This window comes from Ambystoma mexicanum, chromosome 5p (genome assembly GCF_040938575.1).
Source record: "Ambystoma mexicanum isolate Mex_15411 chromosome 5p, UKY_AmexF1_1, whole genome shotgun sequence".
NCBI lineage: Eukaryota > Metazoa > Chordata > Amphibia > Caudata > Ambystomatidae > Ambystoma > Ambystoma mexicanum.
In genome coordinates, this window is record NC_090930.1 from 791,129,617 (window position 1) to 791,146,041 (window position 16,425).

General features: G+C 48.8%; 1 protein-coding gene across 1 annotated transcript in view; it reads left to right on the forward strand.

Annotated features, from left to right (window-relative positions):
* The first annotated feature begins 283 nt into the window (after positions 1 to 283).
* ITGA9 (integrin subunit alpha 9) overlaps positions 284 to 16,425 on the forward strand; it is a 1,159,507-nt gene continuing 1,143,365 nt past the window's right edge. The window contains exon 1 of the mRNA XM_069613210.1: positions 284 to 732. Coding sequence (XP_069469311.1) covers positions 554 to 732 — 179 coding nt within the window. The 5' untranslated portion in view covers positions 284 to 553. The remainder of the gene's footprint in view (positions 733 to 16,425) is intronic.

Consider the following 16,425-nt stretch of genomic DNA (forward strand, 5'->3'; position numbering starts at 1 on the left):
GCCCCCAACACAACAGTGTGTAGGAGGGAGTGCTCATTTCTGTCGTTTGCATTAAGAAATGCAAAGTGCTGAGTTCAAGCGCACTACTTGTTTAAAAGATTTAAACAATCGCCCGTTACAGTATTGGGTTGCTGGCCCGTGTGCTGCCATTTCTAGCATCTTTCGCTGCCTGTATTCTCCCCGGCGTGCAGCAGAGGGCGCTCGCTCTCTCGGCGTGAAGCCGGGCAGCAGGGTGGGCTGCCCTGCAGAGGGGCCCTCCCATCCACAGTCGGGACCACTGTTGGAGGAAGGGAGTCTTTCAAAGAGTGAGCGGGGAAGGGCACGCGAAGAACCCTCTGCTTAGTACCCACCGAGGAGCAACCAGTGAACTGAGCTGCCATCCCTTCTGCAGCGGTTGCACATCTGCACGCACTCCGCCTGCATTTTTGGGCGCAATCTCAGTTGTGTTTTCCTGCGGGACACTGGCACAGGTTTTCTTCACTTCTTTGGGCTGCAGAGCGGCTGGCTTGAGTTTCTAAACTTTCCGTGGCATCTGCGAGGATCGCGGCGGAGGATGGCTGGGGCGGACCGCGCGTGGCCCCGTGGCTGCTTCCAGGTGATGCTGGCCGTGTTGTGCCTGGGATGGGCTTTTTCGTACAACATCGATCTGGACTCTCCCGTGATCTACCAGGGGCCAGACGGGTCCTTCTTCGGGTACTCGGTGCTGGAGCACCACTACGACAACACCCGCTGGTGAGTGGGGCTGCAGGGGGGCCTGCATGCAAAGAGAGGGGTTGAGCGGATAGCGGGAGGCGTGTGCAGCAACACTCACGGATTGGGAGTTCGCGAACCGAACTGCTTCAGCCCGAATAGTAATTTAAACTTTGTGTTTAAAAAAAAAAAGAAAAAGTAAACTCAAATCGTGTCTGCGTGCTGTTCGTACGGCAGCGTTCTCGCTTTTGTATGGCAGCGTCCGCTTTGAGTTAAGGAAAGCCAAGAGGACATGTTTTCGGCGCAAGACGTTCTTCTCGTGCCAGCCCTTGATGAGTGCTTATCACAAGGGGTGGAAACGGTGCCAGACGCAGCCATGCCCAACTCGTTAAGCTAGGATGTGCTGGATCCACTTTTATTGTAGCCTTTTTTTCTGCACCCCGTGAGTGGTGTCCTCCAAGTGAGTCACGCAGCAATTGATTGGTAGTGGCAATGGCTATAGGTGGTGGTCCCTGTCGCCCTTTTTTTAATGCTTGGTCTCTGGGTGACTGGGTGCCTTCTCAGTTACAACCATGGCAGCTCGGTGGGTTAGTGTACATGCTGCAGAGATCTGCATGCCATATGTCTTGATGAAGCCTGCACGAGCTCTCCTCCTTTTCACCTTTTCAATGTTATGCAGACATGGGGCACCTTTCAGTGCATTTAAAAGTTGTTTGAATAGAATTATTTTGGGGACTTGTTGTATCATTCCCCACAAAATGCAATGTGTGATTCTGTTCGCGGTGTTAGGTAGAGCGCTCTCTCTTTCTCGCTTCTCTCGCTCCCTCGCATGGCTTTCCTCCAGTCTCTACTGGCACCATAGTGCCCCGCAGGGTTCCTCCACTATTTCCACTTCTGGTAGCAGTGACTTACGTAATAGTGGTATGTGTTACTGTCGATCCTTGTCATGTGGTAAGTTTTGATACCCCTTGTTGGACCGGGGTACTACATGAGGTTCTTGGCTTTGGTGCTCTCTCGGATGTATTTTATGTTTTAAAAAGCTATCTGGAAAATGTATCACTCTTTTAGGCAGCTAGCTCACCGCGCTGAGTGACTGCGGTGCAGCTCTGCGTGGAACCTGTAGGTTACAGTTTCTATCAAACGTGTGCTCAACCTCTCATCTTTCGGCTGTCGCTGAAATGAGTACCATCGCAATGGATAACGGGGTCGCCTATGTTGTACACCCGGTCCGCTCTACGCAGGGCCAGTGTCATTATTAAAAGCGATGCACAGCAATGCCACACAGAAATGCCGCACAGCAATGCCGCACAGCAATGCCGCACAGCAATGCCGCACATTTAAGACGTGTGCACATGCATGTTTATGTATTTTAGTCACGGGTGTAAAATCCATACTCCTAAATGGCGCGCAAACCCGAGTCCATCGGATTGCCACCTACGCCACCTAAGGGAAGTCGCCCAGTGCTCAAATTACATAAGAGTGCATCGAGGTGGACGGGAAAAAGAGAGTCAAAGAGAGGGTGTGTGACTCAGAGCGAGAGACACGGATAGAGAAATAAAGACAGAGAGACCGATAAAGAGAGAGAGAGAGAGACAGGGAGAGAGAGAGAGAGACAGGGAGAGAGAGAGAAAAAAGAAGAGTGTGAGAGAGAAAGAAAGAGTGTGAGAAAAAGTGAGAGAGAGACACAGATAGAGAGATAAAGAGAGAGAGAGAGAGAGAGAGAGTGAGAAAGAGAGAGTGAGAGAGAGAGAGACGTAGTATGTGTGTGAGAGAGAAAGAGACACAGCAAGAGAGAGCTGGACAGAGTGGGAATGAGACAGAGAGAGGGAGCCGGAGAAAGAGTGAGAGAGAGAACGGGAGAGAGAACGCAAGAGAGCTAGAGAGAGAGAGGGATTTCGAAATTGTCTAAAGTCACTCAGCATGCAGCGGCAGAGCTGGGATTTGATTTCGCAATAGCTAGTCCAAACATAGTCCATTCACCCGCCACTGAACCGGGCAATTTATCTGTTTTGCAGCAAATGCTGATGCAGAAATCCACACTGCAGAATTACACAATTTTCACAAAAACTCTAAAGTTGTGCAAAATGGTGAGTCTTTCATGTTAGGAATTGGGAAGATTAGGGGGAGACTGGCTGGCCACGACCAGTTGTGTATGTGTCAAACTTCAGTCCACGACGGAAGATGGAGACCTGCTAGTAAACAAACTGCACAAGCCACATCCACAGAAGAGCAGATCCCGGGGCGCGCTCGTGGGTGCGCCGCTTCTGGGGAGCAGTGTTCTGGGGCGTTGTGTCACACACCGATGCAAGGACGCCGGACACAGCGCCGACTGTCCTTGAATCAGCTCTGGACACGAGGACTCGCCAGGATGTGAGGTGTACTGCTAGCTTGCTACTTGGATTTAACTCCCCGACCGGTGCCGTTTGTCGATCACAAACTTCATTAGCACCCCTAAGGGACATCGTTTACTGTCCGTGTTCGTGTGATCCAATCACCTTTCACAAGCACTACGCCCACTCCCATAAGTGCCCAAAAGCTACCGACCACTGCAGGGTGTGTGAACATTCACCCAGTAAATCCGTAGTGGCTATTTTCAGGTTCTCGGGGATCAAGACCATGCCTGGTCTAGGACACAATGCTAGTGGGTTCTCGGGACTGAGCCCATACCAGGTCTAACACATGTCAGTGGATTTTCAGGAGGGGCCCATGCCTGGTCTAGGACACCATGTCAGTGGGTTCTCAGGAGGAGTACACCCATGGTCTAGGACATAATGTTACTGGGTACTCAAGAGAAGTCCATGCATGGTCTAGGACATAATGTTAGTGGGTTCTTAAGAGAAGTCCATGCATGGTCTAGGACATAATGTTAGTGGGTACTCAGGAGGAACCCATGCATGGTCTAGGACATAATGTCAGTGGGTTCTCAGGAGGAGCCCATGCATGGTCTAGGACATAATGTTAGTGGGTACTCAGGAGGAGCCCATGCATGGTCTAGGACATAATGTTAGTGGGTTCTCAAGAGAAGTCCATGAATGGTCTAGGACATAATGTTAGTGGGTTATCAAGAGAAGTCCATGCATGGTCTAGGACATAATGTTAGTGGGTGCTCAGGAGGAACCCATGCATGGTCTAGGACATAATGTCAGTGGGTTCTCAGGAGGAGCCGATGCATGGTCTAGGACATAATGTTAGTGGGTACTCAGGAGGAGCCCATGCATGGTCTAGGACATAATGTTAGTGGGTTCTCAAGAGAAGTCCATGCATGGTCTAGGGCATAATGTTAGTGGGTACTCAGGAGGAGCCCATGCATGGTCTAGGACATAATGTCAGTGGGTTCTCAGGAGGTGCCCATGTATGATATAGGACATCATGTCAGTGGGTTCTCAGGAGAAGCCCATGCATGGTCTAGGACATAATGTTAGTGGGTACTCAGGAGGAGCCCATCCATGTTCTAGGACATAATGTTAGTGGGTTTTCAAGAGAAGTCCATGCGTGGTCAAGGACATAATGTTAGTGGGTACTCAGGTGGAGCCCATGCATGGTCTAGGACATAATGTCAGTGGGTTCTCAGGAGGAGCCCATGCATGGTATAGTACATAATGTCAGTGGGTTCTCAGGAGCAGCCCATGCATGGTCTAGGACATAATGTCAGTGGGTCCTCAGGAGGAGCCCATGCATGGTCTAGGACATAATGTTAGTGGGTTCTCAAGAGAAGTCCATGCATGGTCTAGGACATAATGTTAGTGGGTACTCAGGAGGAGCCCAGGCATGGTCTAGGACATAATGTCAGTGGGTTCACAGGAAGAGCCCATGCATGATATAGGACATAATGTCAGTGGGTTCTCAGGAGGAGCCTGTGCATGGTGTAGGACATTATGTCAGTGGCTTCTCAGAAGGAGTCTATGTATGGTCTATGACATACTGTTAGTGGGTTCTCAAGAGGAGTACATGCATGGTCTAGGACATAATGTTAGTGGGTACTCAGGAGGAGCCCATGCATGGTCTAGGACATAATGTCAGTGTGTTCTCAGGAGGAGCCCATGCATGATGTAGGACATAATGTCAGTGTGTTCTCAGGAGGAGCCCATGCATGATGTAGGACATAATGTCAGTGGATTCTCAGAAGGAGCTCATGCATGGTGTAGGACATTATGTCAGTGGTTTCTCAGAAGGAGTCCATGTCTAGTCTAGGACATAATGTTAGTGGTTCTCTGGAGGAGCCCATGCCTGGTCTAGGACATATTGTCAGTGGATTCTCAGGAGGAGCCCATGCATGGTCTAGAACATAATGTTAGTGGGTTCTCAGGAGGAGCCCATACATGGTGTAGAACATGTCAGTGTGTTCTCAGGAGAAGCCCATGCATGATGTAGCAGATCATGTCAGTCGGTTCACTTGGGTGAGCCTATGCCTGGTCTAACACTTGTCAGTGGGTTCTCAGGAGGAGTCCATGCGGGTTCACTGGGGTGAGCCTATACCTGGTCTAACACTTGTCAGTGGGTTTTCAGGTTGAAGATCATGCATGGTTCTGGACATGATATCAGTACATTCTCAGGAGGGACACCACGGCTGGTCTAGGACACCAAGTCAGTGGGTTCTCTGGAAAGAGCACATGGTTAGTCTAAGAAACAATGTCAATAGTTTCTTGGGATGAAGATCATGCCTGGTCAAGGCATGATTTGATTAGATTCTGTGGCGCAAGGCCTTTCCTGGTATAAGACACAATATCAGTGGTTTCTCAGGAGGAAATCCACACCTTGTGTAGGGCATAATGTCAATGTGTCCTCAAACAGAAGATCATGCCTGGTCTAGGGCACAAAATCAGTGGGTTATCAGGAAGGACACCATGCCTGGTCTAGGACACATTGCCGTTGGGTTCTCAGGAGGGAGACCATGCCTGGTCTAGGACACATTGCCATTGGGTTCTCAGGAAGGAGACCAGGCCTGGCCTGGGGCACAATGCCATTGGGTTCTCAGTAGGGAGACCAGGCCTGGCCTGGGGCACAATGACATTGGGTTCTCAGGAGGGAGACCAGGTCTGGCCTGGGGCACAGTGCCGTTGTGTTCTCAGGAGGGAGACCAGGTCTGTCCTGGGGCACAATGCTGTTGGGTTCTCAGGAGGGGGACTAGGCCTGGCCTGGGGCACAATGCCACTGGGTTCTCAGGAGGGAGACCAGGCTTGGCCTGGGGCACAATGTCGTTAGGTTCTCAGGAGGGAGACCAGGCCTGGCCTGGGGCACAATGCCGTTGGGTTCTCAGGAAGGACAGCAGGTCTGGCCTGGGAAACAAGGTCAAATGGTTCTTGGGATGAAGATCTTGCTTGGTTTAGGATACAAGGTGACTTGATTTTCAGAAGGGGGACCACGCCTGGTTTAGGACATGATGTCAGTAGATTCTCAGGCAACAGACCATGCCCGATTTATAATACAATGTCAGTGGGTTCTCGGGAGGTAGAGTTCGCTTTACTCAGAATGAGACACCCACAGGCTTTGCGCATAACATTTACTCCTGGAACAAGAGATCATGCCAGTATGCTTTTAGGATTAAGTGATCTCCTGAACAATTCCTTGATTTCAGGGGATTCTCTAGATGGTGGCAACGCCGGGTGCACTACATGCCATTAAACCCTCTACCAGATATGTGCCAGTAGCTTTTTTTATGATGGGGAACTTCTGAACCATACATTGCCACTTTGTTCTCCATACACTGAACTCCTGCACAAGGGTAAGCTGTGCACATGAAACACTGATAAGTGATGGATGGAAACATGTTGTATTACTCCTGAGCGTTGTCAATTGCTGTGGTCAGTCTTCCATTCCATCACTTTTCAGCCCACTGTGCCATTATAGAAGGACAAATACCACATGCACATCAGGCTTCGCCACACCCCAAAAGACCAGCTCAGTGCTAACTTGTATGTAACGTTCCTTCTGCTTGAGACCACAGGCAAACCTAGACCGAATGTCCGCGTGCTCACAGGATAGAATGCACTCCTGGATCGGGATACAATTTATTGTATTGCTTATAGTGTGAACCTAGCTCAAGAGTAGCGGAGAGCTTTACAACTGGAGGCTGTCAGCTATGGGCTTGGCATTTTGTACAGTAGGGCAGAATTTTTGGTGGCGGGAGAGCGGGCTCTTTATTCAATTGGCAGGTAATATTGAAAGAGCCAAGTTTTTATTGTTCTGCAGAACTGGAGGAGGGTGCAGCATTTGGAGCCTCTGCCGGTTCTGAGTTCCAGATAGTCGGGCGTGGCAGGACAGAACCTTTTTACTGGCTAGCTTAGACTTCACCCTTTTAATAGTTTTGCTATGTGAGATGTGAGAGCCTCCAGAGGTGTGGAGTATAGCCACCAGGTAAGTTGGTGTTCATTTCCAGTCTGCTTTGTAGGTGATACATGCAATTTTGAATATGATCCTGGCGGGGAGGAGGAGTCAATCAAGGAAGCTTGCACAGTGTTGGAGTGACAGTCGAATTTGCTGGCACCTGTAATGATGTGGGCTGCAGCTTTGTGGGCTGCCTTGAGGGAACCAGGTGTGCGGCTCCACGCCCTGTAAGAAGGGCATTTTTCCATCAGTGTGTGAGATCACAAGGACTTGGGGCACCATGCGGAAGTCATGTTGGGGTGGGGGGGACCAGTGAAGAATTTGAGCCTGGGAACTTTGGCAATCTGTGCCACGCGAGTGGTGCCTTTTGAAAGAAAGTCTACTGTCAACAATGAAGCACAGGGATTTGCCTGAGTTTGACAGCTAACGGGCGAGTCCTTCCAGGCACATGTCATCCAGCCACTGTTGCATGAGTTGTGTATTTGGTGGTTTGAGGCAGACGTTTGATATCCATTTTTGGATGGTAGCCAATCTTGTGAGTTGTGGGTCAAAATGGCACATTTCACAGCACACTTTTGGCACTGTCTCTAGGTTCATAGGACGGAATGATCTCTTGGAGAACCATAATATGTTGGGATGTTCTCAGGATGCGGTGCACTGCTGGGCCAGGGTTTGATGTGAAAGACCACCATGTCGAAGGCTGCAGAGAAGGCCGATAGAATAAGCAGGGAGCCATATCCTCTACCGGTAGCTAAAAGCAAGTCGTCCCATATCTTGATAAGGGCAGACTGTGTCATGAAACTAGACTCCATGGTTCTTAAGAAGAAATGCTTATCCACGTTGGCCTCCACTGGTGGCCTTTTGCACTTTCAAGTAGATTTGCTACCCGGGGTATGACAGTAGGAGGCCAGTAGTTGCTAGGCACGGCTGGATCGAAAGGAGGTATATTCAGGAGATCCTTAGGGCCTGATACACAGAGCATTTCCGTATGGGATTGCGCCATTATATCATGCTTCTGTGAATCAGGCCCTTAATCAGGCCTCTTTGGAAATCATTAGGCACCAAACCCTCGTTGAGCGAACCATTGCTAATATTTATGATCACCTCTGCAGAGGCCTCGATAGCCCAAGCTAGAACTATAGTCCCATACACTATTTCATTGATTATTAGGATTGATGGTTTTGATGAATTTAGAATATTTACTCCATGATTGGTAATGGAAATGATGAGTGCCTAAACGCAATCTTAGCCTTGAGAAAGACCGAGAAGGTGGAAACATGTGCTGGCTAGATCCGGAATAGGCACAAGGGCAGTCATTGTATACTCTGGACATTACTTGATATATGATTGCTAAGACTTTGACTGTTAAGACTTTGTTAATACATTCTTAATACTATACTTATTGGATAAGCACAATCCGTGACGTTAACCAAATTGTTGGTTGTGTATTTTGATATAGGTGTAGGCCAATACCTATGTCAACCTGATTTGCAGCTGCTTCCATGCATTATCTAGAGGAAGATACCCCAACCTGAGCTAACAGGAATCCTGATATGCCCTCATATTGTACAAATATTAAAATACAGCCAGGAACTCGAGCACCACATTCACTTGCACCCAAACCAACAATTATTGTGAAATGTGAGTACACAGACATAGCGCCTCTAAATGTTTTGTTATGCTATCAGACATCTTCTGCTGCTTTCCCAAATGTTCCTCTCAACACTCACTATGGCACGTTGGTACGTGTGTGAACAGGCAGTGGCAGCTGGTGAATTTGTTTATTGGAGGAGGTGGAAAGGTGTCCCGTGAATATGTGGGAGACTGAACCAACTAAGCAGATTCAGTTGGCTCGCACCCACAGAACATTTTTGAGAATTTTACAGCACACTTTCTGTGAAAGATTGGGTAAAAAGCCATACTGTTTGCAATCGGTTTTGTAGGGTAACACATAAACAAATCCAATAGATGCAAGTCACCAACAGTGCTCAGGAGCATTTTCATGATGCCTTTTCCCTCAATATATGCCAGTGTACAACATGTTCATGCTGGCTGTGCTCAACACGTCCATGCAATATGTGCCACTATTATAATGCAAGAACACACCCCTATTTGCTTTGATAGGAGAAAGTGTCATGCCCCAGTAAGAAATCATGTCCAGACTGACTGCACTGATGTGGGCCATTATGGCCACACAAGAACACTCATCATATTGGCTTTACCCTTGATGCCAGTGAAGAAATGCAAGGCCCCAGTAAGAAATCATGTCCAGACTGACTGCACTGAAGTGGGCCATTATGGCCTCACAAGAACACTCATCGGGCCTCATTCCGAGTACGGCGCTAACCAATGGCGCTATTAACGCCTTGGTTGACGCCGTACCCGGACCGGCAGCGCCTTGGTGGTTGGCGGAATTACCGCCCCATTCCAAGGTTGGCGGGGCGGTAATTCCCCAATCCCCATTTACCCTTCCCCATTCCCATTCCTGCCCCATAGGGCATAATGGGAGTGGGGAAGGCGTCAATTACGCCACCGTAAATTACGGTGGCGTAATTAACATCAAGGTCCCTTAGCGCCATGGTATTTAACGCCTGCTAAAAGCAGGTGTTAAAAGCACCATGGCGCTAAGGGAACTCGGAGTATGGCGGTAAGGGATTACCGCCACCGCTCTCGTTAGCGGTGGCCGCTATCCCTTACCGCCATACTCGGAATGAGGCCCATCATGTTTACTTTACCCTTGATGCCAGAAAATAATGTCATGCCACAATACAAAACATGTCCATTCAAGCTGCAGGCATGTAGGGTTGCTTAAGAACAATCATCATGATGGCTTTGCTCATGATGGCCGGCACAAAATTCCATGCCACACTAAGAAAACATGACCAGACTGGCTGCACCGATCTAGGCCAGTATGGCCACGAAAGAACACTTGCCATGTTTGCTTTTCTCTTGATGCCATGTAAAAAATACAATGCCACAGTAAAAAAAAACATGTTCAGACTGGCTGCCAGTCTAACAATGTAATAACACTTATCTTTCTAGCTTTTCCCTTGATACCAGTAAAAAAGGTCATGCCACATAAAGAAAATCTGCCCAGACTGTCTGCCACTGCACAAATGTAACCTCAATTCCCTCAAATGAGAGGCCTGCTTCCTAGCAGCCAAGGAACACCCCCTCAGCTGCTTGCTGCTGAGTTAAAGCCAGCCCAGGAGAGCTTAGTGCTTTACAGGGCTGGCCTGGCTCGTCCATAATGGGTGGCAGGGTGGTGCCCTGTGGCCCATTTTGGACGAGTGTGTGCCCTTCAAAAGGGCACTAACAAAACAAAGTCCATTCATCCTATAGTGGTGTGCTGTGCTATGATGCAGTGCATTGTGCATGCACTAGGCCATAACACACGTCTGAACAAATCTCCATAGTGCTCAATTGCTTCCCAGATAGGTTCACGCTGTATAAATCTCGTACATACATGCAATCATGCATAGATACACGCATGCAGAAATCTGTGGATGGTCGAGAGTAATGAGCAAGGGCTGGGTCTCCACATAGGGCAGAGAACACAGGCAGGGCGAGTTCCCCATCAAGGGTGGGAATGTTATTGTTGCCGTAACCATGGCAACAGAAAACAATGACAAAATAACACAATGTGCAGCGAATGGACAAGGAGCAGGAGTGGCTCACTCCCTTCCTGGGATGGTTTGCTAAAATTGCTGTGAGATGTCAGTCGTACGAACAGAGATTCTTGAGCCCAGGATGGTTTGCAGTATATTTTTGGGGGGTGAAAGTGCCGTGTTAGGGGCTGGCCTTTCCCATTGGATCCACCACAGGTTTGGAAACTCTGGGTGTGTGTGACACGGTGTCTGGTGCACCCATCGGTCTCTTCGCCCTGCACATGTGCCTCTACTTGTATCACTTCTCCAAAAAAGGCCCGGTTTGATGTGCAGATGTGCTCGTGAATGCACTTTTGTCCTCATTTCTGGAACAAGCATCGGAGTCGCTAGGGGGTGGGAGGAGGGGGGCCTGGGGGAGCAAATGCTCCCCCATCTGAAATCATGTGCCTCCCCTTGTGCCTCCCTACCTAAGGGGAGCAGTGACAGTGTTCTCTGTTCGTGGTGTTATTTGTGACACTAACTGAGGCAAATGGCTGCAGATCACACGGCAATACTCTCAAAGCAAGCAGTAATCGAGCAGCTTGCAGCCCCTGTCATCAGAATGTAGTGCAGGAAAGGGCTAATAATGGGCCATTAGTCACTGAATGGTTTCATGCATACATTCTGATGGGAGGGAAGGTACAGGGTGGTGTGGGTAATTGGTGTGCACAAAAGCCTCAGCAGGAGTGCGTGTGACATCACACACTTTCATAGGTGCCCCCCCCACACTTTTGTCTGTGCACCCCCACTTTTGTCTTTGGCCCCCTCTGTGTCCCTCCTAAATTTGATTCCTGGTGACGCCACTGGCATTGAGCAACCCAAGAAAAGGTGGCAGCGCTTCTGTTGCACTAGTACCACTCCCGAACACTAGAATGGAAACGTTCCTGTCAGTTGACAGTGTTACAGGCACACAGGGCAGCAATGCCACAGAGCAGCAGCCCCTCCCCAATCTTTCCACCACAGCCTGTTGGATCAGACCTCCTCTGGTTTGGGAAAGCGGGGTCCTCCGAAGGCAGCAGGGAACCCCTGATGATGGGTGACCAGCGCCCCCCATGCTCAGGGAGGCCGGGCCTTGCTGGTTGCGCTATGGGGGCAGTGAAATAAAGCACACACGCACTGGTACGCTGCATACTCCCGACTGTCCCATTTCGGCCAGCAGTCGAGTCCTTTATTTCTTTTTGTGCGTTCTGATGCTGTGACGTCAGCACGCCCTTAGGACCTTTCTTCTGGATACCACACCCGTGAACACAGTGGACCATGCAAATATGGCGCTCTCTTGATCGGTCAATCATTTGCTTGGGGTCTGTAATGTCTTAATTCATGAAACACATGCATTTCTTTAGCGCAATTGTGTGTCCAACATTCACACTTTTAGGGTAGTTCATGGATTATATGCGCCGAAAAAAACAGGATTTGTGCGCCATTCGGCCCGCAAATCCCAGTTTAACAAATGGGGATTTGCGAGCAGAATGGCGCACAAATCCCGTTTTTTTCGGCGCAAAGAATCCATGAATCATGGGTCTGCCAGGCTCTAACACACCACACGAGCCTAGGTTTCACACCGAGCAGTCACCATGGATGCGACCATGGGAGTGAATCTAGTTTGGTGGGGCATCGCCTTTGTATAGAAAACCAATAAACCGGACACTACCTTCAAAGACAAGTTGTCTTTGGGACATGAACATTGTTAGGCTTAAACAAATGTGCTCAGCCCAGGACTCCTAGTTGGTTGGCGGCCGATATGAGTGCCTAGCAGAGCCGCATTCAGTAGCTAGGCCTCTGTCAGCTGTTTCCAATGGTTTACATTATGAGGGAAGCGTTGAGTCGTAGGAACCGCTATAACTGACCAACTGCGTAACCCTGACCGCAAAACAAGCTTCAACGTGCTGCTGATTTGTTTTATTTTTGAATACGCTGCACGCACACGCCACCCGGCACAACGAAACCTCATGTCTGCTAATACCACATTAACCTGGACGGAGCCAGGGCAAATCTCGCCTCCCTAGCCGTAACGCAAAAGCACTCAAACCTAAGTTGGTTTCTCAGCACTGTGATCTTTGAGATCTTGGGCTCTCCCCTCTGGATAAAACACATTCCCAAGTGTGACCCCCAACAGTACTTGCATCCACACTAATCAACATCCCAGTTTGAGTACGGGGCTCCCCTGTAACCACCATTGGGCAGCCCGATCCCTCTTTTCTTTCAGAAGCTCCTGCAACAAGAGTGTGGAAATTGCACAGACACTCTAAAGTATATTAAACTGGGCCGCATAAGATCGTGTGACACATTATATAGGTTTCAATATAAGTTTGACAGTATTTCCTTTAGCAACCTGCATGAGGTAACGATGCAGACTTGGAGGCATGCAGACTCACTAGTTCGTCCTCATTTTGGAGTACAGTTGGACCCCATCAGGAACACCCGATAATACTTCCACCATTACCACACTTTTGTAAAGGTTATTACCTTCACTCAAACACGGGCAGTAATGCGGCAGTTTTACCACTACCGCCAAACTCGTAATTAGGCCTTTGCATCCATCCATGTATAACTCAAATGCGGGTGTAAACCAGCATCGCCCTGAGAAGCTGGACTTCATTGGAAGACCACTGGCCAGAGTGAGCCGCGGTGGCTGTATACCAACCAGTTCCTCCCTTCTAACCATTACAATACTTGATGCCATAACGCAGTAGCTGCTTGTGTGGCAATGAAGGGGTGTGCTGGTGCGGCATATCTGCCTTTCGAGATGATACGCGGTGGTCTAGAATGAGGTGCATCTACAACTCACCCGTGCACATCAACTGCTAGATGCGCGTGCTCTACCGCAAGGCCCCCCCTCGCCCGCCCCTCTTACTACGTGGACACATTTGGGCAACTTTAACCATATGCCCAGTACCACAATGGGTGCTAAGCCTTGGGTTCAGACATGACTGGTAATAGTGCGACACATAATAAAAACACGTACAAAATATCATAGTCCATCCAGCTTTCAAACTTATGGCTGACACTGATAAGGAGGGACAGTTAAGCGGTAGTGTAGATACTTCTCTGATTTTCCAATTTTAAAGTCCAATCTTTGCAAGTGCAGGGAGAATACTTAGGGAAGCAGACCTTTATGATTGTTCGAAGCTGAACAACCGTCTTTTGCCTTCTGCGCCCTGATACCCCCAGGTCTGGCGCGCATTATAAATATTAAAACAAACAAACAAACAAACAAACAAAACAAATAAAGGCGCTGGCCCACTTGAAGGTATCCAAACCTTCACATTATCTAATTATCTTCACGACCATCGTTAGACGTGAGCTCAATCCTTCCTTGAAATAAAATCCGGCAGGATTGAGCACAGCTGCACATGGTAAGGTGCACTGTGCCACCACTTGTGAAGTGTCTTTTTTGGGGAAACAGGAAAGGAGGCAAGTGGCCATATTAAGCTCAGTGCGGGAGCCCAGCATTCAGGACAGAACATCTCAAAGCAGTTTCGTGGACACGGAGGCCAAGCGGTTGTAGTTGGAGCACGGGTGAATTCACACCTGGATTATTGCAACACCCTCCTTGCTGGCATTCCGGCCAAACAGCGGCAAAGGTTGCAAAAAGAACAGAACGCCGCTGTCAGATCGGTCTCCTACGTTTCGGCCACCCCCCGGACACTTTATTGGCTGGCCGTGGAGGATAGAATTGACTTCAAGCTGGCCTGTCTGATACATAAATGTTTGAATGGACTGTCCCCTTCTTACTTGGGGGTCAAATTTAGTCAGTATCATCCAACAAGGACGTTATGGTCAGGAGATCAATTGCTGTTGATAACTCCTTCCTCTGCATGTGCTTCAAGGGGAGATAGAAGGTTTTCCGGTCTATGGCCCTAGACTTTGGAAATATCTCCCTCGAGAAATTAGAGCTCTGGACTCTTTCTATCAGTTTTTCAAAACCCTCAAAACCTACCCTTTAAATAAGGGGAAGGTGGGGCATCAGGGCTCGAATACTGCTTTTTCCTGATCACTGCGGTCTTGGCGTTGTCTTTTGCTGGTTTCTCATTTCTGTGTACCATCTGCACCTTTATACGGTTGAGTCCATTCTCAGTGTGATACAAATTCTCAAATCAAATCAAATCAAGGAGATGGCGGGGTGGAGACAGCGGAAACAGAGATATTCACCGCCTCCCTTTCCAAAGTAGTTCTGAGTGCTAATTCCACCTCTTCTATGCTTACTCCTTTGTTGAGAAGCTTCACGCCAAGGTGCATACATCCTCCTACCCGCTGGGCCATCTCTAGGGTCGGGAGTGGACCAGCACACCAGCAGCAGGGGGACAACAGACTGGCCCTACAAACAGCAAGTGACGCCTCTGTGTTGGGGCATGGGCGGGAAATAATCTTGCCCTGTCCTTGTCTGTCAGCAGTTTCGGATTTCTGTCAGTTTTTCCTGCTGAAGCGGGAGCTCAGCAATTTCCTAATGTTGCCGGCTGCCGTGGAGGACAAGGACACGGCTGCATCGGGCTTCGCCCACATCCCACATCGCAAAGGTTTTCTCTTCATGTAATGCCTGGTCACGAAGAAAAGCACTCAGTGCTCTGCCTGCCTCAGCAGCAGCACTGGGCACTTGAAGTCCTGGCACGAATATGCATTTATTTGGTCAGACTGCTGCTCTTGCAAATTTATCACAGATCACAGGCAAACAAACTAGTCTGAGGTAGATGATGTGCCTTACCCAGAAGTAAACACTGTGCAAATAGAGTTGGCGTGATGCAATATCACACACTTTAATTTTAAAATCGTTCACTCATTGACAGTTCCATTTTTTAGATCGCCATGTTTTGTTTTGCTGAGTATTTTTGCCGAAAAAACTCATCGAATTTTGTATTTTTTTTGTTTGGGGGTTTCTCCCAACCCCTTTCCCTATTATCTAGTCACTATTCCCAACGCCCCCTACCCCTTATATCCCCTTACCCCGCCCCATATTTGTTGATGAGTTTTATCCGCCAAACATTTTCGGGAAAAAACTCAGTGAAACAAAGCCTGGCGATGTAACAATGTCGTACCCTCTTTTACAATGGATTTATGATAGAGCATTGCCAGCCTTGCCCTGCTACTGATGGCATCTGCAGAGGCGGTGCTAAGTCAGTGACACAAGGAGTGTTCCATTTTTCACTGCTGCCAGTTTCCTAAACTGAGATCTAGTAAAACCAGATCTGTGCCACAGGAACATGTTCTGGTGCAGGGCTTGCCAGATGTGGGTCTCTTGAAGACAATGCCATGTTGCCTGATTGAATCCTGGGCCCTGGTAAACTATTTATTGGAATTTCTATGTGTCAGCAAACCGTACAATCATGATATAACCGCTCTCTGTAGGAGAGCCTGGTCAACGTTTCACAACAAGACCAAACAGCGGTATGCGACACGTGTACTGCAGCACCCAACAAAATGCAACCTTCAAGAGGGGCCCATCGCTCCACATTTTGTGGGAAGTATTTTAAGAAGCACCTCACTCACAGGACTTAATCCCATTATTTGGATGGATTCAAGGTCGATCCATGAACGAGTGAATTTCATTGTCTTTCATCTAATGCTACTTATCAGTGGCAGTGGTAGAAGTATAACAAAAATGGTGACCCGGGCGGGCAGGGGGAGGGGCAAGGGCCGGTAGCTGTTAAGAGGTTGGGGGTGGATTAGATGGCCAAGGCGGCCATGATGAGCAAAAGAAGGGGGGGTCTTTTGCCTTGTGTTTTGATGTAACTTCTTTGATGGCTTTAGGAGGTTTTCCACCTGTAAC